The 25955-nt window shown below is 36.9% G+C and overlaps 2 protein-coding genes across 2 annotated transcripts; one reads left to right on the top strand and one right to left on the bottom strand.

Annotated features, from left to right (window-relative positions):
- The first annotated feature begins 409 nt into the window (after positions 1–409).
- Positions 410–2318, top strand: LOC144573108 (uncharacterized). The gene is made up of 7 exons (XM_078322796.1): positions 410–582; positions 798–942; positions 1040–1375; positions 1484–1591; positions 1676–1814; positions 1896–2098; positions 2181–2318. The coding sequence occupies exons 1-7, from the start codon at positions 410–412 to the stop codon at positions 2316–2318; spliced, it is 1242 nt and encodes a 413-aa protein (XP_078178922.1).
- A 1811-nt stretch (positions 2319–4129) lies between these two features.
- LOC144573402 (phenylacetaldehyde oxime monooxygenase CYP71AN24-like) lies at positions 4130–6167 on the bottom strand. The gene is made up of 4 exons (XM_078323185.1): positions 5813–6167; positions 5562–5706; positions 4902–5220; positions 4130–4817 (listed from the first exon to the last, which is right to left on the bottom strand). The coding sequence occupies exons 1-4, from the start codon at positions 6021–6023 to the stop codon at positions 4209–4211; spliced, it is 1284 nt and encodes a 427-aa protein (XP_078179311.1). The 5' UTR covers positions 6024–6167; the 3' UTR covers positions 4130–4208.
- Between the last annotated feature and the right edge of the window lie 19788 nt (positions 6168–25955).

Below are 25955 nucleotides of genomic sequence, written 5' to 3'. Positions count from 1 at the left end.
ATCTGTTTATATTTAATGTCATTATTTCATTGAAGTGTCAGAATATAAGGAAATCATAACTTTAAGCTCAGTTTTGACCTCGTGTGCATTTAATTTTATGTAGACCTAATTAAGGCAAGTCAAGTCAAGGCAAGGCAAGCGAAGTGTCCTCTCTCTCTATCTGGTATGTATGTTTAAATTCATAGTTTATGTAGTGTAGAAGCCGCTTGTATGGCTGTATACAAGTCCTGTTGCATGGATGATGCAACAATTGATTGTGATTTCTTCCATGACTTGCTTTAGAGGGTCCGTTATCAATTGATGATATCTGGAGGGTCTAAAGTATAGATCTGGACTTCTTTTTTTGTTTGAGTCTTAAAGTATATATACAATGTCTTAATTATAAATGTGTATGTCATGATTAGGAGAAATGGATGGTGATCGTAGTTGGATGTACGGTCCTCGTTACTTGAATAAGCGAATGAATCCCACATTTGTTAAGGGTGTTGAGGGTTTTTTTGAATATGCATTTAGTATTCAAGAAAATATTACTAGTGGTGATCGCATTAGGTGTCCATGTGCCAAGTGTGGGTGTACCCGATGGTTGGATAAAGAAACTATCGGGAAACACCTGATAAAAACGAAGGAGAGTCAAGTTCGAAAAATATTCGCGGTCGAAATGCATACAAAGCGCCGCCTTCAGATCTGAGTTTGCGACCAGTGCTTCGGTTGGCGGGTTTCAAGTAATATTCAATTTTTTTTGTATGTTGTAATTATGCTTTAATTGTAGTGATTGTAATAATTATTTTTATTTGCAGGACTTTTGATGCAGGGCACTCGGAGAAGACGAAGGATGTTGCAAAAATTATTTCGCAGGAAGTACAAAATAATTATCCTGGCCCGTACTACAGATACAATGATTTCCCCCAGAATACTAAGGATATTATCGAGGCGGAGTTTTTGGTAACTAAAATTTTCTGAAACAAAACCTCTAATAATTACTTATTTCTTTTTTTTTCAAAGCTAACAGATGATATTAATTATCTACTATGCATTGCAGAAGCACTACCAGTTTGCACCTGATGTAGATGATCGTGAGGCATGGTCTACATTTAAAAAGATAGCTAATGCACGGCTGAAGGATATGCTGAATAAGTGCAAGGGTGCAGCAACCAAGCAGTATGGAGATTCAATGGTTGAGTGGAAGGAGCGTGGGGCTGCTCCTCGCCCCTACTGCGAATGGATCACGCCGGCATACTGGCCCGGACTCGTTGATCATTGGTGCAGCGACGATTTTACCAGTAGGAGCAAGCGGAATGCAGAAAATAGGGCCAATGCCGAAGGTTCAGGTGCCACGACGGGCTCTGTGAACATGCTTGTTCACAAACAGCGCTTCGTAAGTTGTTTTTTTATTAAATTAATTTATTTTTATTCGAATTGAATCTAATCGATCTAACCTTGATAATCTTTTTTTAAATGAAATGATTTTTCAAATTCTTAATAGGAGCAAACACAAGGACGTGAACCCAGATGGTCGGATGAGTTATTTCAGCCTACTCATACGAGAAAGGAAACGGGGGAATACATTAATGTCAAGGCTAAAAACGCACAGGTAATAATATTTTTGAATCTTTAGATTACACCAATTGGTTCCAGTTGTACATAACATTATTGTTATATTTTAAAAAATTTGCAGCTAAAATATGAGAAAGCTATGATGGAGAAGTATGGAGCGGATAGAGGCACATGGCCCGCATACGACGCCGACCTCTGGTACTCTACGGGAATTGATGATCAGAATGTCCACGGTGACAACTATGGTCTCGGTGCTTTAGGTAAAATAAACATTCTTTGAAATTTGAAATTTATTTTAGTTTTGTCATTTTGTACTAATTGTCTTACTTTTAATGTTCCAGGCAAGACGAGAGGCATGTTTCGCTCCGGAGGGTCTAGCGGTTCTCAGTCACATTCTTCACAGTCATATTCCTCTATGCCGCCAGGTCAGCGTCTCTCAGAAGAAGATGTCGACAGGATATCTTCTCGGATACTTCGTCAGATGGAGGCTCAGATCGAGGCTCGGGTGGATGCTCGGTTGGAGGCTCGGTTGAGAGCTACTCAGGTATAAAATTCGATAAGTATGTTTTAATTGTGAACCGTAAACTAATCCTAATTATGTAAACTACTTTCTTACAACCTCATAGGCCGGAGGTTCAGGCTCACAGCCAGGAGGTTCGGGCTCACACCAGGCCTTGCCGCCCGTTCCTCAGGATGACGAGGATGACGACGACGCTGATGACGAGGAGCATTGGTCGGATGTTGGCGGTGATGGTACTGCTTAGGTCTTTTTATATATTTATGCCTTGTCAGATGATATTGTTTATGTTACTGGCACAGTTATGTACTCGATATTTATGTTTATGGTGTTGATGGTGCAGTTTGGCATTTATACTTACTGTTTATGTTTGATGAGATGCTATACTATTTTCAGATCTTTATGTTTATATTTGTTCGTATGCTTGTGTTGTATGTTGAGTGTGTATCGATATTTATTTTTGCTTGTATGTTGTATGTTGGTACGTGTGATACCAATTATTAAATGGTGCAAATGTAAATAATAACATAAAACCTAAAAACCTGATTAAATAAGTATCAGCGACCGGAATATACTATCAGAGACCGTTATTTCCGGTCTCTGATAACGTTACATGACGTCAGCAAAAATCAACAGCGAGCAAAAACCTTTGGTCGCAGAAAAAGTTTCAGCGACCGGATGACGTCATTCAGCGACCGGCGACGTCATCGGAAGGGTATCTGCGACGATGCTTTCAGCGACCGGGCCGTCAGCGACCGGTTATGACTTTCTGAGACCGGAATTATTATCAGCGACCGGCGTGACAACTTTCAGCGACCGGAATTCCGGTCGCTGAAAGTAAGTTATGTTGTAGTGAAGCGGGGGTCAGGCACCCCCCATAAAAGAACTAATGTTCATGTGGCACCTCTCAAACTTATCAAATGAACTAACTTGGTTGCTGCCCTGCTTACAAGTGAAATTGATTTGAACTGGGTTGAAGTCAGATTTAATATCTCTTGTCCTTTCCAGAGTCGACTGTGGTCAACTAAAGCACCGCCGAAGGTCCGGGTGTTCATATGGGTTCTCATTAAGAATAAATTTTTGACTAGAGCAATGCTTCGGAGAAGGGGATGTCGGGTACCTGATGGATGTGCCCTATGTGGGAGCAATATGCTCGAAACAAGCAAGCACCTGTTTTGGGAATGCTTAGTTTCGCAACAGGTTTGGGTATCCTTGATCACCATATCTAATCTTGATGTTAATACTGTGGGGGTGACTAACCACATCCAACTTTGGAGTGCAATACAAGCTTCGGCGAATAGTAATTCGAGGAAAATTTGGAAGACAGCCTGGGCTGCGGGATTATGGGCATTGTGGCGTGAACGTAACAACAGAATTTTCTCTGACAAAAGAAAATCGGTCAGGATCTTGGTGGCTGACATAGTGCAGGAAATAACAAGATGGCTTCAATACTGTTAAATTCTTTGAGGGACGATGGAGTGCATATGTAATTAAAATTACGGTGCCGGTGGTATTTACTTTTCTAGAGGCGTTGTAATTATGTAGTATTTCATTTAAATTTTCAATCAACATCAACTTTTGTAAATAATTTTTATCAATGCAAAACAGTAGGGATGGCAGTTGCCTCCTTACCATCAAAAAAAAAAAAAATATTACAGCTGTTACGCACATGTCAACTAATTCCCATAATTGTAAACTTTCTCAAGTTGCCTTAAGATACACATTTACAAAGTCAAAGTAAAAACAGAGAAACTGGATTTCTACATATTTGACCGGTTGACCCTGAGGAAAAGGACATGTCTTTTCTGAGCTTTAGCTAACTATAGGGTGTTGTATGCATTTCCCTCTGTTTGACCATTTTGGGCCTGTATTAAAGGTGACAGCCATTAGCTTTGGAGGATCATCTCCAGTTTATTTGGGCTGATCTCGAATTTAATGGCAAGAAAAATACTTCATTTTGATAGCAAAGACATGGATGATTAATTAGGAAGGAGCATGGAATACTAAAAATTTCCTTTTCAGAAATTTGGTCTGTTTGCATGAATTCTTTATAAAGGCATGTTACCCTGCCACTAATTAAACAAAAAACAAAAAACAAAAAAAATCTAAACAGTTTTTCCCCCAATGCATAATCAATCTATCTATATATATCTATCTTTCGCGGTATGAGACGAAGATTTTCGGCCCTGCGTGCTGAAAGTCCAGCAGCCTCGCTCATATCCAACTCCTCACCATGTGGCAATTCCCAATCAAAATGGTACAAGATGTTTGCAAGAATAATCTCAATGTTAGATTGGGCAAAGTTAATCCCGGGACAAATTCTTTTTCCTGCACCAAATGGTATATATTCCAAATTATTCCCCCTGAAATCTACTGTATTCTCCATAAATCTCTCCGGATAGAACTCGTCTGGATTTTCCCAGTAATTTGGGTCTCTGTTAATAGTCCATGCATTTATCACCACTTTTGTTCCTTTAGGAATCCTATATCCTTTTACATTGCTATCTTGCATCGATTCCCTTGGTACTAAAAGAGGGGCAGGAGGGTGTAACCGCAAAGTTTCTTTTATAACACATGTGAGATATGTTATTTCTTTGATGTCCTTGATTGTGAGAATTTGATTCACATTGCTTATTTTTCGAAATTCTTGTTGTAATTTTTTCATGACCTTGCAGTTCTGTACTAGCTCCGCCATGGCCCATTCTATGGTAATGAAGGTAGTATGGCTTCCTCCGGCGAACATTTCCTGTTCAAGATAAATATCTGTCAAGATGATCGGTCGACAACTATTTACAAAAAAAAAGTATATAAGAGTAGAATGGAACATTACTATTAGAATTGCCTTGAGATGATCTTTTGTGAGCTCAAAATCATCTTTGTTGGTCGCTTCAAGAGTCAACAACACATCTAGCAAGTCTTCATCTTTCTCGCCATTGAGGTGTCTATTCATGTGCTCTTTGATCACTTCGTCTAGCAACTCGTCCCATTGTTTGAAGATTTTAATTGCCTTTGAGTTAAAACCAGTTAACATATCAAGGCAACGTAAGGTCGGGAAGTAGTCTTCAAAATTGAACTCACTGAACATAGTGGTGCCATCCTCTATAAGCTCTCGAAGCAAATGCCTTTTGGAGAAACTTTTAGATACAATTCTGAAACAATATGTAGAATAATTACTTAAACAATATATATAGACATAACAGGAAACTCTAATTAATATGTAACTATCAGATTTTATTCTAATGAAACAGGTTTAGGCCTTTTTAAATAATATATACATAGGCTTGATAGACTCTTAATTACTTATTTATGTAGTATTTGTCTAGCAGGTTGTTTATTATGGACTTAACTTAGAAAGGAAGAAGTATTTTTCCCAATTGTTATCCTGCTAGTCTAAATTCTACCTTTTAATTTCTCTTTGAGAATATTTGGTGACATATCCAATGGCAGTAAAAATAATTTAGCAAAGTAGAAGAATCATGCATCTTTTAACCTGCAAATTACGTCTAGAGTGAAGGAGCTGAACACCTCACACAAATCAATTGGATTTGAAAGTTCGTGGGCGAGCTGGATCTTTTCAATCGCTTTTGATACTTCTTCCTCTCTAGCTCGATCAAATGACTTCACTTTTGCAGGAGCTAACAGAGATATCATAGATTTAAACCTCAAATAAAACTTTTGTCGATTTTTTTTTTTTAAAATTTAGAATCCAAGTTAGCATGTAATGAGTTTTCTTTCCATAACCTAACAAATGAGTGACGTAGAGTTTTTTTGCTTGTTTCCAATACTTCCCATACGGTGCAAAGCCGACATTCCTGCTCCCATAAAGAAGCAAATTCCATGCCTTAGTCGAGGGCCTAGATGCAAAAACATCATCTTGTTTTTTTAGTATCTCTTCAGCCCCTTCAGGAGATGAGACTACGAGCGTCTGGACACACCCGAGGTGCAAGAGCATGAGGTCTCCATGTTTCCTTGAGAGAATATGGAGAGATTGTTGGGTAAGAAGACCAACTTGGTGTAAGTTGCCTATCAAAGGAAGCCTAGGTGGAGATGGAGGTAAATTTGAATTTTGGGATTTTTGTCCTATTATTATTATAATTATTATGTGTTGAAGAATAAAATAAACTAGAAGGGTTAAATTGTAAAATAAAGAGAAGGGTAAAATTGTAATTTAGAATAGTTAGAAATGAACCGTTGGAATGTCAACGGTAAAATAGAAAGGGAGATATATATACTCACTGTATATGCTTTAGATATATAATAAGAAAAATCAGAAAAAAAAACTCTCATCTCTGTCTCTATAAAAATTATCATGGTATCAGAGCACTAAGCTCTTGAGATCAGAAAAATACACACAAAAACCCATAATAGAAAAAAATAGAAAAGAGCAAGAATGGCTCACGAGGGACACAACGAGGGTTCCACTAATGTTTCCAAGCTCACCAATACTTTGCTCAACGGCAGAAACTATCTTACATGGGCAAAGGCTGCGGCAAGAGCGCTTAGCGGTCGAGAAATGCTAGAATACATCACAGGAGAAAATAAAGTGCCCGAAGTCGCAAATCCGCTGTTACTGACTGAAGCAGAAAAAAAGGCAATGAGAAAATGGAGAACTCAGAACGACAAAATCATAACGTGGCTCACAAATTCTATGGAGCCGTCCATTTCAGAACTATTTCTCCTTCCCGACACGGCTTTTGAGCTATGGGAAGCTGTCAAAGCCATGTACGGTCAAGAAAACAATTATTCTCTCATTTACCAACTCAAGCAAGAAATTCAGCAAGAAAAACAAGGCGAGAGAAAATATGTAGAGTACCTTGGTGCTCTTCAAAAGAAAAAAGACGAACTTCGCTTGTACCGGCCGCAAACTGCTGATTTGGCCGTAATCAGAAAACGTGAGGAAGAAGATGACATATTCGAGCTCCTTGCGGGATTAAACCCGAGCTATGAGTCTGTGCGAGCTCAGATCATGAATACAATCCCTCTTCCTTCCTATTCTCAAATAAAAAATATGATCCAACAGGAAGAAAGCAAAAGAGAAGCCATGGGTAGTGCACAAGTCACAGTTGAAGAGGGAAGAGAGACTCACGCCTTTGCCACTGCCAAAAAACCAAATTTCGGAAAAAAAGGAGGAATCACCGAGAAATGCGAACATTGTAAGAAAGAGGGACACGAGAAGAATAAATGTTGGTTTCTCTATCCCGAATTGAGACCGAAATGGTGGGGCAACAATGGTAAAAGTGACAGAGGGAGAAACCCTAAGGGGGAGAAGATGTCTGTTGGGGCGGCGCGATTCGAAGAAGAAAGAAACGAGACCTTCTGTGTTGGGTCCGCTTCTTCTGTGGATTTTCTAAACGGGTCCGCCCCTTTCAATAACAGGTCCGCTCCTGTTATTAATGGGTCCGCTTCCTCTGCATTAATTCCAACCGTGTCTGCTCCTCTCCTTAACGGGTCCGCCTCTCAAACACACATGCCCGCCTCTACTGCCTTGATGGCTGCTACATGCGCTGCTCCAGTTGGATCTGCTCCAACCCGATCTGAATTGGGAGCTATTCTCTCACAACTAAGTGGGCTGTTAAATAGAGGGCCCAATCCAGGTTCTTTTAAATCTCAAAAATTAATTAAAACTAGTAGCCCAAACCAAAATTTGTATATTATACCAAACAAACGAAATGGTATAAGCCCAAATAAATCTGAAACAAAGCAAATAAAATGCACAAATTTAGGAAATTTAAATAGTGAATACCCAAAAAATAACTTAGATTGGATTTTAGATTCTGGTGCAACTGACCACATGACCGGAAATAAAAAGTTTTTACAAAATTATAAAAAAGGGAATGGTCAAGAATTTGTCTATGTTGCAAATGGTGAAAAAAATGAAAATTTGTGGTTATGGCTCACTTATTGTTTTTTCAAAAGAAATTGAAAATGTTTTGCATGTAAAAAATTGCACCGCCAATCTATTATCTATGGGAAAACTTTCAAAAGAATTAAATTGTGAAATTATTTTTTCACCTCAAAATGTATTTTTTCAGGATTTAATATCCAAGAGGATGATTGGTGAAGGTGTTTTCAAAAATGGATTATATTTTTTGTATAGCCGAAAATACAATTTCAACACCTAAGTGCAAGACATGGGACACTTATGGCATAGAAGAATTGGGCATCCTTCCGATAGAACTTTAAAATATATTTTTGATTTTTCTAATTTGGATTGTAGCAATTGTGAAGTATGCAAACTAGCTAAGTATACGAGACTTCCTTTTGTAAGCTCAAATTCAAAGAGTAATCATATTTTTGAACTTGTTCATTCCGATGTTTGGGGACCCGCTCCCATAAACTCTTACAATGATTTTAAGTATTTTGTTACATTCATAGATGATTTTTCACGACTAACATACTTATATTTATTAAAAAATAAAAGTGAGGTTTTTTCTTACTTTCAAGAATTTTCAAATTTAATTGAAAATCAATACAATGTTAAAATTAAAATTCTTAGAACCGATAATGGAACGGAATTTGTAAATCAAAGTTTTTCAAACTTCTTGAAACAAAAGGGAATCATACATCAAACAACTTGTGTTTATACTCCACAACAAAATGGAATTTCCGAAAGAAAAAACCGTCATCTACTTGAAATGACAAGAGCACTTATGTTTCAAACCAATGTTCCAAAAATCTATTGGTCGGATGCCGTTCTTACCGCAACTTATTTGATAAATAGATTGCCAAGTGTCGTTTTAAAAAATAAAAGTCCATTAGAAATTATTTACCAAAGAAAAATAATTTTTAATCACCTAAGAATTTTTGGATGTACATGTTATGTACACCAAAATAAAAGAGATAAATTAGACCATACTTCTATAAAGGCTATTTTTCTAGGATATTCATCTCAAAAGAAAGGTTATAAATGCTATGACCCTATAAATAAAAAACTTTATATTTCTAGAGATGTAACATTTTTTGAAAACGAGCCATATTTTAAAAACAAAGATAAGATTGATAATCAAATTAGTACAAATGACTTTGTCATTCCTATGTCTACTAATCAAATTATTGAGCAAAGAATTGTAGGAAATGATGAAGAAGAAGAAAGGGAAGAAAGTGATAACACCTCTCAAAATGGAGCGGAGGAAGAAGAAGAAGAAGAAGAAGAAGAAGAAGAAAACGTTGAAGAAGAAAATATTGAAGAAGGTGGAAATAATGAAGAGGAACCTAGGAGGAGGTCAACTCGTCATCGACAACCATCAACAAGGTTACGAGATTTCGAAACCTATAAGGTTCAATATCCTATTGAAAATTTTATTTCATATAAAAATATTTCAAAATCCCACCGTGCATTTATTAGTTCACTTTCTAAAATAGAGGAGCCAAGAAATTTTGAGGAAGCCATTAACCAACCGGTGTGGTATAAGGCTATGGAAGAAGAACTTCAAGCCTTAGAAAAAAATGACACATGGACCATTGTACCATTACCAAAAAATAAAAAATCGGTTGGATGCAAATGGGTCTATAAAATAAAATACCAAAGCGATGGATCTATAGAATGGTATAAAGCCCGGCTAGTTGCCAAAGGGTATACCCAAACATATGGTATTGATTACCAACAGACCTTCGCTCCGGTAGCAAAGATGAACACCATAAGGATATTACTTTCCATAGCGGTAAATAATGGGTGGAGTTTATATCAAATGGATGTTAAAAACACATTTCTTCAAGGAACACTTGAGGAAGAGGTTTATATGACCCTACCACCGGGTCATGTAAAAGAAAAAAATACTAACCTTGTTTGTAGGTTAAAAAAATCAATTTATGGACTTAAACAATCTCCAAGGGCATGGTATGGAAAACTTTCTCAATTTTTAATTTTTCTTTGTTTTAAAGTAAGCCAATCGGATACCTCACTATTTTCAAAGCATGAAAATAATGATACCACAATTGTCCTTGTTTACGTTGATGACATAATTATAACCGGAAACAATTGTGAAAAAATTAACAATGTTAAAAAACACTTAAAAGAAAAATTCGAAATTAAAGATCTTGGTAGACTTAAATATTTTTTAGGAATTGAAATAGCTCATTCTATCAAAGGATTATTTATTTCGCAAAGAAAATATACCATTGACCTTCTAAAAGAAACGGGAAAATTAGGATCCAAACCGGTCTCAACACCAATTGATAGCAATTGTAAGTTAAATCTTGAAGAAGGGAAACCGTTGGAAGATATCAACCAATTCCAACGGCTTGTAGGTAAGCTAATTTATCTAACGGTAACAAGACCAGATATATCATTTGCGGTAAGCCAAATTAGCAAATTCATGCACGCACCAAGAAAACCTCATTTGGATGCAATTGATAGGATTTTAAGATATTTAAAGAAATCGCCCGGAAAGGGTGTATTGATGAAAAATAATAAATCTAATGATGTATGTGGCTATTCCGATGCAGATTGGGCCGGGAGCTTTGATAGAAAATCAACAACCGGCTATTGCACATTTGTAGGCGGAAACTTAGTCACATGGAAAAGCAAGAAGCAAAATGTTGTGGCACGATCAAGCGCGGAAGCAGAATATCGTGCCATGGCATCCACCGCAAGTGAACTCACGTGGATTAAACAATTGCTTGAAGAGTTGAACTTCAAAATTGACAAGCCAATGAAGATGTTTTGTGATAACAATGCGGCAAGACACATTGCTTCAAATGCCATATTTCATGAAAGAACAAAGCATATTGAAATTGATTGTCATTTCATAAGAGAGAAAGTACAAGCAAAAGAGATTGAAACCCCTTATGTGAAGAGTCAAGACCAATTAGCCGATATCTTCACCAAGGGACTAATTCCGAGAATGTTTGAAGAAATAACGAGCAAGCTAGGATTAATCGACATTTATAATCCTAGCTTGAGGGGGAGTGTTGAAGAATAAAATAAACTAGAAGGGTTAAATTGTAAAATAAAGAGAAGGGTAAAATTGTAAAATAAAGAGAAGGGTAAAATTGTAATTTAGAATAGTTAGAAATGAACCGTTGGAATGTCAACGGTAAAATAGAAAGGGAGATATATATACTCACTGTATATGCTTTAGATATATAATAAGAAAAATCAGAAAAAAAAACTCTCATCTCTGTCTCTATAAAAATTATCATTATGACTGAGATAAAGAAACAGATAAAGGCTAAAGGAAGCATTTTACTCTCTAAGTTTTGGATCTCTGAATTTGTTATGTAAGAATCAATATATGGGACTGCTTTTATAGCAAGAAATCTTTGAAACTAGAATTGCTATGGAGCTGCAGCTAGGTCAGCATTCCGTTCTTTCTTTCAAAGAAATAGAATTCTATTTCGGTTTCTCTAATTGATTATATAATATCTAATAGGATAGCTAGATAACATATAGTATTAAAATTGAAAAGCGTAATTACATACAAAGTTTTGATTTAAAAAGAAAAGTACAGAATATATTTTCTAAACATTAGCAAAACATATTTAATATTAGATTTATTCTGTTAATCCAAAAAAATATCAATGACAGTAAATGTTTGACCTAATTTGTTATACAGTGAAGAAAAGTACAGAATATATTTTCTAAACATTAGCAATTTTGACGTAGTTTTTGAAAAGGCCCTGTTCATATACAGTGAAGCAGAATGTCTCTTAATTTCTTATTATTATGATATCTTGAATTTTTGGGATGATCATATTATTCCTTTATTAGTTAGCTTGAGTGATTTAGACGTTGCTCGTTAGCTTGATTGTTTCACATGCACAATGATGATTTTACATTCGGTCAAAACTAGCAAGTCGTCGATACACTTAAACTGTGTTGTTGAGGTCAAAAGAGGGTGGCTCTCACAACCAATAGAAGCTTATCATCCCAGTGGATCCCACGAGTGAGTAATTTCTATAATTTAGGAGTGGACTGATTAAGTCAGAGAAACCCTCTCTTCTTTTGGAAGGACATAGTGCACATGAGCCAAAAAAATGACAATGGAGTGGTCTACATGAGCCGCACCTAGATTAAGGGTGAGGTGAAGTGGAGGACTGCTTTCGACCCGGAAAAAAAAACAAAAACAATTATACTCCATAATTTTTTGACTTGTACTTTGTGAACGCTGATGTTTTTAGAATTAATATATCTCAAAAAACACAATGATAGTTCGGTTTGACTCACCATCAGTGGAATAATACATATCCAATTAAGTTCGATTGCTCAAACAAACCATTCGATTGTACTGTTTTTGGCGAATATGCGACTATTTAGGGGAAGACTTTTTGAAAAAGAGGCGGCTTAATTTGGAATGTAGGTTTAGTTCAAAATATGTCAAATTCGATAAATATGGTACTAAAGCTTAAGTTCTATAATAGGTATTAACACTTCTCCTTGTATTGTATATATTAATATGAAAGTCATGGATTGAAAATTCGGACATGAATTTTTTATGACCAATTAAAATTTAATTTTGGTAAGTCAGACCTCACACATTTATATATATAAAAAGTAGTTTAAGGTGTTTCGTATTCAGATATTTGTATATATATTGATAGAATGATAGCATACATGCATTAAAGGACCTTTAATGTGTACGGTTAGTGTGGACCTTATATGTTTCCTTGACACAACCTTTGTCCTTTGATATGCCATCTGTTACTATACTTTCGTAGTCTATCAAGTTGGGGTGCGTTTGACTAGTCAAACATCACTTTCTGTTGAAGTCAATTGTGTTGGCTGGTCAAACATCACCAATTCTCTTCCCTTTTTTAATCTCATGTGAAATCAATTTTGTTTGTTGAGTATTGAGACTGGAATAAAGGAAGAAATACAAGATTTTATACACGAGACGTCAAAGAAATGCCAAAAGATCAAAAATATTTATGGAGGCTAACTGGCGGCTAGCTAGCTAGTGGAATTGAACTTCATCTAATTTGTCAATCATTGAAAAATAGATTAAAAATTTGCTAAATTATTATCAAAGAAAAATAACAATTAATGTTGTTTCCACTGGAAAGAAAAATAACAATTAACGTAACCATGTTGGCTTTGGCGAAAAAACATCATTACTTTCATGGGACATATGTATTTAATACAAAACTGTAGTGCGGAATATCTGAACCAACTTCTTCTCAAGAAAGCATGAGAGTGCCATACATCTTAGAGCCTCTTTTGTTCCATCTTATCTAAAACCTATGACATTCTTGTTTAATGAGATAATAAGAAATTAATTTATTCTATTTAGTTCAGTCGATTATTATACAATTGTCCAGTATTTTTTTGGGGACCAAATCAATATATATAATTGTCTAATTTTGATAATTTTTTAATTTAATCAATCACTAAAAATGAATATTACCCATAAATTCTACACATTAAAGGTCCCACCTTATATGATACATCACTGTTTGATTATAAACGGCAAACAATCATTTTTAATTGACATAAAATTGACAATATCAATACATAATACATTACATATTAATTAGTTCAACATTGAATTAATGATCCAACAAATTAAAGTTTTTGAAATTTGACAAGTAATTTTGATATAATTGGAATTTGACTCTCTTGGGAGTTAAAAGATGGACACTGGGAGATGGAGGGGCGACTAGCATGGCGCAAGGCAACAGTAGACGCTATAGCTGCTACCAAACTGGGAGGGAAGGACAGCCGATGCTCACTACACAAAGGCCTCTCTTATGGAGAGACCATACTCTGATCAAGCAGCAAGACCATACTCTTATGGAGAATGACTAGACATTAGTCAGTAGGAAACGCAAGACCAAACCTACTCAACAGCTAGTCAGAAAGCTACATCCTGAACTACTAAAGCAGATGATAGTATTAATGGCACAAAACATGTGTTTTAAGTGTCTCTCTAAAGGACACAAGAGCTCGGACTGCAGGGACGTTATCAGATGCCTTAAATGTAGACAACACGGTCATACAGCAGGTAGGTGCAAGCTCAGTAATGGCAAACCTCATATAAAAGGGCCTATTATAGTCACAGAGAAGCACACAACCACAACAAATTTTTTTTTTAAGAGCAAACCTCTATGTCACAAGTTAACAACTCTGATTGGGAGGAGATGGATCTTCTCCCACCATCACTGGTGGAAGGAAGACTAGGCACCGTCAGGGTCTACCTGTCGCCGAGGTCCAGTGCCTCATATAGCGTGTTAGACTACTCTGTAGTAATGTTAGACGGCCCACACCATGCTGATCCGTATTTGAGCCAGCACATTGCCACGGCCTTGGCTAACCACTTTGACCTACACCCCAGAGATTTTAAAGTCACAGCACCAGACTCAACCATAGGGGACATGCTAGTTGAGTTTGCTGATGCTGATACGTGCCAAACGACGATAAGAGAAGTTGTTTTCAGTTAGCAAATGGAACTGAGGTGCAACTCAAACAATGGTCACCGACGTTGGGTATGGTGCCAAATCGGATGCTGTATAGAGCACGGGTCAAGCTCTACGGTGTACCAATATATTACATAAATGAACAGGAAATAAACCATCTCATTTCGGGCATAGGATATGTACATGTCATGACATCGGTTCATGTGAATGGACGGTTTGAATCTCTAAGGGTTTTGATTGCTTGCCATGACCCAAAGAATATTCCTTAAGAACTTCTCACGACTGCTGATCCACACATAAAGTTGGTCAGAATTCAATTAGAAGGTTTTGTCAACATACAAAATGAACTAACTTCACCGCCATCGGACAACCCTCAACCACCACCAGCCCTTTGGAGGGTTAGAGAGACAAACATAGAGGAACTTGGTTCAAAGCAAGACTTTCAAAGAGAAAGGAGACAAAGAAGGCAGAGACGAGAAGATTTTGGTAATAACGACTATCGCCGGAGAGATGACTTTAGTCAGAATCGGAACGTGGGGGTGACAATGGAGAAGTAAGTTCTCACAACTGGATGGGCAGAAACACATGGTTCAATCCTCAAGTGAGCAGCTAAAATGGAGGGATACATGAAATGATTAAAAAGAGGGCAAAAGAGACTGTGATTGAGGCAAATGGAGCAATTCTTACACAAATCATGCCTACTCTAGTTTAATTTCAAAATAATGAAAAGGCAAAATCGGACAACCTAGGTTCTGACATAAGAAAAGAAGGCACAATGCTACCAACTAATGTTAATTATCTGAGTTTAGTAGGGGTCACGCGTATGGAGAATAGGTACAGTCTGAGTGAAGGGTTTAATGTAGAGTTGATGTGCATTAAAGGGACTGGTGCACTTTTTAGCTTCAAAATCAAATTGACAGCTTACAATCCTACTGTAGAGATGCTGGCCTGGTTCACTTCGGGCATAAGAAAAGAAATATTAATTCAAGGAGCTGCTATCTAAAATAAGGATAAAGTAGCACGTAGGCCTTGTTTTTAGGCTCTAAAAATTTAAGAGGGCTGCAACTTCGATAATTAATTATCGGCCTATCAGAGCTAAGACCCAAACTGCACCAGAGGAGTCTCTTACCAGCATCTATTTTCTACCATGACCCAATATGCAACAATGGAGTTCAATCCCTCTAACCTGGGCCTTATGCACCTTCTAAATTTAAGCCTGTACAACTGGAAGGGGATTATAAGGGTCTTGCAGCCATTGTTTCACAGATAGAAAATGAAACAGAAGAACAAGAGAATGAAGAAGGGAGTCTAATCCAAGTACATGAGCAGGAGTATCGTAGGGATGATTCTCCCTTGCTAGAGGGACCGCCGCTGGGTTTTGAGGAAACACCAGGCCGTGTGACACCAGAACAACAGATTGTAGGTGAAGCAGGGGGAGTATACCTATCAGCTGTTGATTGAGCAAAGGTCACACAAGGGTACATTCAGGTCGAGGAAACTTCGGTCAAGGCAAAGCAAAAATGAAAGAAACCGTTGGTGACACCCAACTTGTCATACTTGCAAACTCTTGACCCTTTATCACATGCATAGGCCAGTATAGTGGCATCAATGGCAGGACTTATAGTTGACCAGTAGCTCCAGGAGCGCATCAACCAGACATTTGCACTATCAGAGTTCTTGATTCCGATTAATGGTTAAACAGATATCGTCATACTTTGTCTTTGGGAAGTTGGCAAGGTTTTTAATGTTATTGGTTTTAGCAATTTTAAATTTAGAAGTACTTGATTGGGTTCACTCGAGTTTGTTGTTTGAAGGAAGTAGAGACATAATTAATTGGGTTAGCAGAAGGGTGGTATTTAGTTTTTGAAATTCGGTTCCATGTATCTTCACATATTGTTTTAAGTCAAAGGAATTAGAAGGATTTTTTGGCTATCAATGAATACAAATCGTAGACTCAATTTTAATTTTATATCTTGGAATATAAGAGGTTTGAATAAACGACCAAAAAGACTGGTAATTAGAAAGATTCTATTAATTGAGAGGCCTCAAATTGTATGTCTACAAGAGACGAAATTACAATACTTTGATGAAGCAAAACTCAAACAGTCAGTCGATCTCTTGATGGTCACTTCGAAATCCCAGCTACGGGCATGAGAGGTGGAGTATTAATAGCTTGGTCCTCAAGCAGATTCACTCAAGTACAATCTCAAATAACTAATCATACAACCACTATACTCCTCAGAAACAATCTAGATGACTCCTAATTTTACTTTATCGAAATTTATGGCCCGTCGGAAAGGCAAGGGAGAAGCCATTTCTATGATGAATTGAGACAAATAAAACCAACAGACGGAAATCCCTAGATTTTGTGCGGAGATTTCAATGTAATAATAGAACCAAAAGATAGAACAAACAACCATAGTGAATGGCGACAAACATTGATCTTTGCCAACCTAGTATCTGAGCTAGGTTTGCTAAACATGACAATGCATGGAGGAAGGTTCACATGGAGCAACGAACGAGAAATCCCACATATGGCGAGATCAGACAGATTTCTCATGTCGGAAGAATGGAATCAATCTTTGCTGAACTTAACTCAGAAGCGTATCCCCAACACATCTTTAGACCATTGCCCGATACAGTTGTAGGGCTCTGAGAGTTGCACTAAGAAAGAGAAGGGGAAATATGTTATGTTGATCCATTTAGTGCAATGTGGAATAGAGTTCCGGGATATCTCTCGGTAATTCCTTCCGGTTCACTCTTGTGACGGGACTACAATTCATAATCAGCATATGGGGTTTTATTATTTGATTGTGGCGATATTTAACTCCCGACGGGCGTAAGCCCCCGCCGTTAATTACTCTCGTCAGCTATATGATTTGCACTTAAGCAAATATATTTAAACATTATTTTTATATTTTTATTTATAAAGATATGTCAAGAGAGGGGTATTTTGGTCATTTTAGGTTTTAGCTCAAGCTTGGATATCTTCAATTACTACTTGAAATTGTAAATAATTTATTTTGGGTTCAATTGAAATTGGTTTGAGTCGATTTGGACTTAAAACGAAGAAGTTATGGTGAAAAAGGACTGGAAAGGGCTTTTCTGTGAAGTTTTTGTACTTCCAGGGACCTGAGGCTGTAATTTGATCATTTGATAGGGTTTGGAGTGCAATTTGGGCTTCCAAGGGCCTATTTGGAGAGGTTTTATGCTGCCAGGGACTTGATTGAAAATTTCTAAGGGCTTTTCTGTAAATTTTCAAGAAACATATGGATTTATATGTAAAAAGGACATCTTTTAATCATTTTTGGGCTTTGAGATTGGTGCTAGGCTTCTGAGATTAGGGTTTAATGCATCAAGATATGTGTTAGGCTTTTAATCAATGTGCAAAGGCACTGGATCTCATCATATGGGCTTTGAGATTAGTGTGGGTTATGATCTGTTCAAGGGGGCTTTAAGATTGGGCTATTCGGCCTTAATGGGTTCATTGGATCATTAACCAGTGTGCAGGGCATGGATATTAAGTATTTGGGCTTTGAGATTCGCACTAAATCATTTAGATTAATTCAGTCGACTAACGAGTGGGATCCACAAGTGAGGAACCGTTGGTTTTGATTTGAATACGGGTCATTTGATCAAATGTCAGGCAGACCCGATAGGCTAAGGGTTTCTATCTGACAAGAATGACTCTGACTATCTCTGGCCACGGTAGCACCGGCCACTTATATGGCTATGATTGTCATGGTGTCAGGAGGGGTGCCTAGGATTGTAAATGCCCTAATATCTTGCCATAAAGAGACACTACTAGAGTGCTCCAAACATCTTAAATTGGAGTGTTGTCTTAGGGCTTTAAATGCTTTATTATCTTGTCATACAGACACTACTAGAGTGCTCCAAACACCTTCAATTGGAGTATTGTATTACGATTGTAAAAACTCTATTATCTTGCCATCTAGAGTCACTACTAGAGTGCTCCAAACACCTTCAATTAGAGTATTGTATTAGGGTTGTAAATGCCCTATTATTGATAGCGGAAAAAAATGCAAACACAAATTATACTGATAAAATAGTAACGATACAAGATATTTGTTGGGGCTAATCAACCAAAAGAGGACTCACTCAACCCTTAAGGGATTTGCTCACCCAACAGGGATCCAATGGGGACTCACTCACCCAAAGGAGACCCGAGGGGACTCACTCACCCTAAGCTTAGCATCACACTAAGACAAAAATAAAATAACTCTAATCTAATCTCCTCTCCTCTAACCTATGAGCTTATTTATAATAAAAAGGAAATAAAAATGAGTTGTTACAAAATCTTGCAATATATAATTTTAAAGCAGCATGATTTTCTCTTTAATGAGCCATGATATTATGTTTTTAATGAGCTGTTAATTGGCAGCACTAAATTCCCTTTTGTTTCTCTCATTAATTGGCTGCATCAATTATATTGCCATCTAGAGACACTACTAGAATGCTCCAAACACCTTCAATTGAAGTGTTGTATTACGATTGCAAATGTCCTGTTATCTTGCCATTTGGAGACACTACTAGAGTGCTCCAAACACCTTCAATTGGAGTGTTGTTAGGGTTGTAAATACCATATTATCTTGCCATCTAGAGACAGTACTAGAGTGCTCCAAACACCTTCAATTGGTGTATTGTATTAGGGTTGTAAATGCCCTATTATTTTGCCATCAAGAGACACTACTAGAATGCTCCAAACACCATCAATTAGAGTGTTGTATTAGGGTTATAAATGTTGGGGTTTTGATTGTTCAAACCCATTGATTAAGTATGTTGGGGTTTTGACTGTTCAAACCCATTTATTTGCTTAAGATGCGAAAATAACATAAAACAAAAATTTTACTTCTAACTTAAGCCAAGGATTAAACGGGGTATGTCAGGAAACTTTCCAAGGCGGTTCACCTTCAGTATTCCTTTGGCATCAAAACCCAATTTAATCCTTTTACAGATCTACTCCATTATTGATCTCTAAAACTTTAATCTACTTACCAATTAAATAGATTAATATAACATATTATAACTTGTCTCTAAATTCTAATTGGAATGCAGCTAAGCCAGAAGAGCGACATCTGAGAATGACTCGTCTCGGAGTATCAGACGTCTGATACCTCTATCGGTTATCCACCAAGATTAACCGGAGAGTGGTTTATTTCTTTTGCCAGAAATACTATGAACCGCTGGATTCTGCAAAAATACTATTCACCAAAAAAGGCATAGTAACTCTATTCATGAATTTTCAGTTCACTATTAAGCAAAACTGAAATACCGCAAAATTTGAGAAAATACTATTCACCGATCCCGCAAATATACTTCTCAACAACCTGCAAGATTATACGTGGATTACGTATGACATCCTTTTCTAACCCAAAACACTATTTGGGAGAGAAACCGAGAAAGAGAGAAAATACTGATTCGATTCGACACGAAATGATACTAGTGAATTAGTAGTTTTTCTCTCTACCCCTCCACCCTTATTTATAGGGTTATATGGCGGTTGCCAAATGACCGAAATACCCCATGAATAGTAACGAGGTGTTAATAGTAAGGAGGTTTCAAAGTGAAAAACTAAAATACCCTCGGTGGATAAGGATGATGACATGTCATGTGGATAAGGATGACATGTGAAAAGACCAAAATGCACTCAGCCCAAATCCAATTAATATCCATATAATTATTCTAAACAATTATATTTCTTGCGGTTGTTGTTTCGGTAACTTTTATACGTGTCGTGCACGTTTATAAATTAACCGTTGTTTTTGCTTGTCATCTTATATAACATTTATAATTTAATTATATCACGTATAATTAATTATATCCATCTTATTATTAATCATAATCAATTTATAATTAATCAATAAGATTCTCCGAGTAGCTCCTATATGGTGTGACCCAATAGGATCTGTATTATGTTGGTAAATAGAATTAAAACTATTTTAACTTCTATAATCATAGGAGGCATCTGACATCTGCACTATGACCATCCAATTACACAGATGATGCTATACTGTACAATACCACGATCCAGTAAACTATTTTACTCATGTCAATTCTATCGTCTCATAGCTATTAGATCAGTTTCAAGGTAGGTGTGTGTCATCCTTGCAAACTTAATTTTTTCTTGATCTTGAGCAGATTATCAAATATAATTACTCTTGTAATTATACCGCTAGCAGATAAGCTTGCTCTACCAAGGGGTCCAGTGATGCTATAGCTCGTATATATATACGAGGGACAATAGTACTTTTGGTAAACCATCACTACCTCAGCTAAGCTATGTATACCGAAGAGCTACCGTTATGACTGCGTTTTACCGACAACGTTAGATAACAATCACACATACACATCTCTTAGTAGGATAGATGAATACCTCATACTTTAGAACTTAACACTGAATGAAAACATTAATGACACGAACATAATTCTATTTAATGTTTCATTCGGGGTCTGTTAAATATCATGTTCCTAGAACATATATTTGTGTGATTAAAATGACATCTCTTGTTAGTGATCTGTAAAACATGACCATCTTTTAATCCACACACTAACTTTGTAGCGGTAATTAGTGTTCCTGCTAATTACCTCGGTCAGAGACTTTTAAGAGCATATCATATGTATTATGAAGTTTCACAATTCCAGTAATGAACTCAGAATTATTCATAAATGCAATAATACTCAAGGCAACAAAATAATATATAATTAAACATCCAATTCATGAACAAAGCTTTATGATAATTTATCGTATTATTGACTTCTAGATTATTACAAACTAACAATAAATGCCCTACTATCTTGCCATATAGAGACACTACTAGAGTGCTCCAAACACCTTCAATTGGAGTGTTGTATTAGGGTTGCAAATGCAATATTTTCTTGCCATCTGGAGACACTACTAGATTGTCCAAAAACACCTTCAATTGGAGTGTTTTATTAACGTTGTAAATGCCCTATTATCTTGCCATTTGGAGACATAACAAGAGTGCTCCAAACACCTTCAACTGGAGTGTTTTATTGGGGTTGTAAATGCCCTATTATCTTTCCACATAGTAGAATGCTCCAAACACCTTCAATTAGAGTATTGCATTAGGGTTGTAAATGCCTAATTATTTTTCCATCTGGAGACATTACTAGAGTGCTCCAAACACCTACAACTAGAGTGTTGTATGAGGCTTGCAAATGCCACATTATCTTTCCATTTAGAGAGAATACTAGAGTGCTCCAAACACCTTCAATTGGAGTGCTGTATTAGGGTTATAAATGCCCTATTATATTTTCATCTGTAGACATTACCAGAGTGCTCCAAACACATTCGATTGGAGTGTTGTATTAGGCTTATAAATGCACTATTATCTTGTCATATAGAGTCACTACTAGAGGGCTCTAAACACCTTCAATTGGAGTGTCGTATTAGGGTTGTAAACGCCCTATTATCGTGTCATATGGAGACACTACTAAAGTGCTCCACACACCTTCAATTGGTGTATTGTATTATGTTGTAAATGCCCTATTATCTTGCCATCCGGAGACACTGCTAGAGTGTTCCAAACACCTTCAATTGGACCGTTGTATTAGGGTTGCAAATGCCCTAATAGCTTGTCATATGGAGACACTACTAAAGTCCTTCATACACCTTCAATTGGAGCACTCAAATGGTGACTCTATATAGCAAGATAATAGGGCATTTACAACGCTAATACAACACTCCAATTGAAGGTGTATCGAGCACTCTAGTAGTGTCTCCAGATGACAAGATAATAGAGCATTTCTAATCCTTATACAACACTTCCATTGACGGTGTTTGGAGCACTCTATTATGATTCCAGATTTCAAGATAATAGCGCATTTACAACCATAATGAACCACTCCAATTGATGGTATTTACTATTTAGAACACTCTAGTAGCATAATAAGGTATTTACCACCCTAATTGAAGGTGTTTGGAGCACTGCATTAGTGTCTCCCGATGGCAAGATAATAGAGCATTTCTAATTCTTATACAACACTTCCATTGATGGTGTTTGGAGCACTCTAGTAGGACGTTAGATGACAAGATAATAGTACATTTACAAACCAAATACGACACTCCAATTGAAGGTGTTTGGAGCACTCTAATAGTCACTCTATATGGTAAGATAAATGGGCATTTGCAACCCTAAGAAACACTCCAATTGAAGGTATTTGGAGCACTCTAGTAGTTTCTCCAGATGACAAGATAATATAGCATTTATAACCCATATACAACACTTCAATTAAAGGTGTTTGTAGCACTCTAGTAGTTTCTCCAGATGACAAGACAATATAGCATTTATAACCCATATACAACACTTCAATTGAAGGTGTTTCGAGCACTTTATTAGTGACTCCGACTGGCAAGATAATAGCGCCTTTATAACCATAATAAACCACTCCAATTGAAGTTATTTGGAGCACTCTAGTATATCTCTATTTGGCAGGATAATTGGGTATTTACCACCCAAATACAACACTCCAATTGAAGGTGTTTGGAACACTCTAGTAGTGACTCTATATGCTAAGATAATAGGGCATTTACAACCTTAATACAACACTCCAATTGAAGGTATATAGAGCACTCTTTTAGTGTCTCCATATGACAAGATAATAGGGCATTTACAGCTCTAATACAACACACCAATTGAAGTTGTATCGAGCACTCTAGTAGTGTCTCCAGATGACAAGATAATAGAGCATTTCTAACCCTTATACAACACTTCCATTGACGGTACTTGGAGCACTTTATTAGTGACTCCAGATGGCAAGATAATAGCGCATTTACAACCATAATAAACCACTCCAATTGATGGTATTTGGAGCACTCTAGTAGTGTTTCTATATGGCAACATAATTGGCTATTTACCACCCTAATGCAACACTCCAATTGAAGGTGTATCGAGCACTCTATTAGTGTCTCCATATGACAAGATAATATGGCATTTACAACCCTAAAACAACACTCCAATTGAAGTTGTTTCGAGCACTCTAGTAGTGACTCTATATACTAAAATAATAGGGAATTTACAGCCGAAATACAACACACCAATTGAAGGTGTATCGAGTACTCTAGTAGTGTCTCCAGATGACAAGATAATAGAGCATTTCTAACCCTTATACAACACTTCCATTGACGGTACTCGGAGCACTTTATTAGTGACTCCAGATGTCAAGATAATAGCGCATTTACAACCATAATAAACCACTCCAATTGATGGTATTTGAAGCACTCTAGTATTGTCTTTATATGGCAACATAATTGGGTATTTACCAGCCTAATACAACACTCCAATTGAAGGTGTTTGGAGCACTCTAGTAGTGAATAAGCTAAGATAATAGGGCATTTACAACCCTAATACAACACTCCAATTGAAGGTGTATCGAGCACTCTAGTAGTGTCTCCATATGATATGATAATAGGGCATTTACAACCCCAATACAACACTCCAATTGAAGGTGTTTGAAGCACTCAAATAGTGACTCCATATGGCAAGATAATAGGGCCTTTACAACCCAAATACAACAATCCAATTGAAGGTGTATCGAGCACTCTATTAGTGATTCTATATGCTAAGATAATAGGGCATTTACAACCATAAAACAACACTCCAATTGAAGGTGTATCGAGCATTCTAGTAGTGTCTCCAGATGACAAGATAATAGAGCATTTATAACCCTTATACAACACTTCCATTTACGGTGTTTGGAACATTTATTAGTGACTCAAGACGACAAGATAATAACGCAATTACAACCATAATAAACCACTCCAATTGAACGTATTTGGAGCACTCTAGTAGTGTCTCTATATGGCAACATAATTGGGTATTTACCACCCTAATACAACACACCAATTGAAGGTGTTTGGAACACTCTCGTAGTTACTATATATGCTAAGATAATAGGGCATTTACAAACCTAATACAATACTCGAATTGAAGGTGTATCGAGCACTCTATTAGTGTCTCCATATGACAAGATAATACGGCATTTACAACCCAAAAACAACACTCTAATTGAAGGTGTTTGGAGCACTCAAATAGTGACTCTATATAGCAAGATAATTGGGCATTTACAACGCTAATACAACACTCCAATTGAAGGTGTATCGAGCACCTAGTAGTGTCTCCCGATGACAAAATAATAGAGCATTTCTAATCCTTATACAACACTTCCATTGACGGTGTTTGGAGCACTCTATTAGGATTCCATATGACAAGATAATAGCGGATTTACAACCATAATGAACCACTCCAATTGATGGAATTTGGAGCACTCTAGTAGTGTCTCTATATGGCAACATAATTGGGTATTTACCACCCTCATACAACACTCGAATTGAAGGTGTTTGGAGCACTGCATTAGTATCTCCAAATGGCAAGATAATAGAGCAATTACAACCCAAATACAACACTCTAATTGAAGGTGTTTGGAGCACTCTAGTAGTGACTCCAGATGGCACTCTAGACCGCATTTACAACCCTTATAAACCACTCGAATTGAAGGTATTTGGAGCACTCTAGTAGGACGTTAGATGGCAAGATAATAGTACATTTACAACCCAAATACGACACTCCAATTGAAGGTGTTTTGAGCACTCTAATAGTCACTCTATATGGTAAGATAAATGGGCATTTGCAACCCGAACAAACACTCCAATTGAAGGTATTTGGAGCACTCTAGTAGTTTCTCCAGATGACAAGATAATATAGCATTTATAACCCTTATACAACACTTCAATTGAAGGTGTTTCGAGCAATATATTAGTTACTCCAGATGGCATGATCATAGCGCCTTTACAACCATAATAAACCACTCCAATTGAAGTTATTTGGAGCACTCTAGTAGTATCTCTATTTGGCAGGATAATTGTGTATTTACCACCCTAATACAACATTCCAATTGAAGGTGTTTGGAACACTCTAGTAGAGACACTATATGCTAAGATTATAGGGCATTGACAACCCTAATACAACACACCAATTGAAGGTGTATCGAGCACTCTATTAGTCTCTCCATATGACAAGATAATATGGCATTCACAACCCAAAAACAACACTCCAATTGAAGGTGTTTGGGGCACTCAAATAGTGACTCTATATAGCAAGATAATTGCGCATTTACAATGCTAATACAACACTCCAATTGAAGGTGTATCGAGCACTCTAGTAGTGTCTCCCGATGACAAGATAATAGAGCATTTCTAATCCTTATACAACACTTCCATTGACGGTGTTTGGAGAACTCTATTATGATTCCAGATGGCAAGATAATAGCGCATTTACAACCATAATGAACCACCTCAATTGATGGTATTTGAAGCACTCTAGTAGTGTCTCTATATGACAACAGAATTGGGTATTTACCACCCTCATACAACACTCCAATTGAAGGTGTTTGCAGCACTGCATTAGTATCTCCAAATGGCAAGATAATAGAGCATTTACAACCCTAATACAACACTCTAATTGAAGGTGTTTGGAGCACTCTATTGGTGACT

Source organism: Carex rostrata, chromosome 21 (assembly GCF_964058835.1).
Source record: "Carex rostrata chromosome 21, lpCarRost1.2, whole genome shotgun sequence".
Classification (NCBI taxonomy): domain Eukaryota; kingdom Viridiplantae; phylum Streptophyta; class Magnoliopsida; order Poales; family Cyperaceae; genus Carex; species Carex rostrata.
This window is presented reverse-complemented; position numbering and strand designations above follow the sequence as displayed.

Coding starts and splice junctions, on each gene's coding strand:
- LOC144573108 (XM_078322796.1), top strand. CDS start 410: ATGGATGGTGATCGTAGTTGGATGTACGGTCCTCGTTACTTGAATAAG. Junction 943..1,039: donor TTATCGAGGCGGAGTTTTTG/GTAACTAAAATT, acceptor TATGCATTGCAG/AAGCACTACCAGTTTGCACC. Junction 2,099..2,180: donor CTCGGTTGAGAGCTACTCAG/GTATAAAATTCG, acceptor ACAACCTCATAG/GCCGGAGGTTCAGGCTCACA.
- LOC144573402 (XM_078323185.1), bottom strand. CDS start 6,023: ATGCTCTTGCACCTCGGGTGTGTCCAGACGCTCGTAGTCTCATCTCCT. Junction 5,221..5,561: donor ACTCTAGACGTAATTTGCAG/GTTAAAAGATGC, acceptor ATATTGTTTCAG/AATTGTATCTAAAAGTTTCT. Junction 4,818..4,901: donor ATCTCAAGGCAATTCTAATA/GTAATGTTCCAT, acceptor TATCTTGAACAG/GAAATGTTCGCCGGAGGAAG.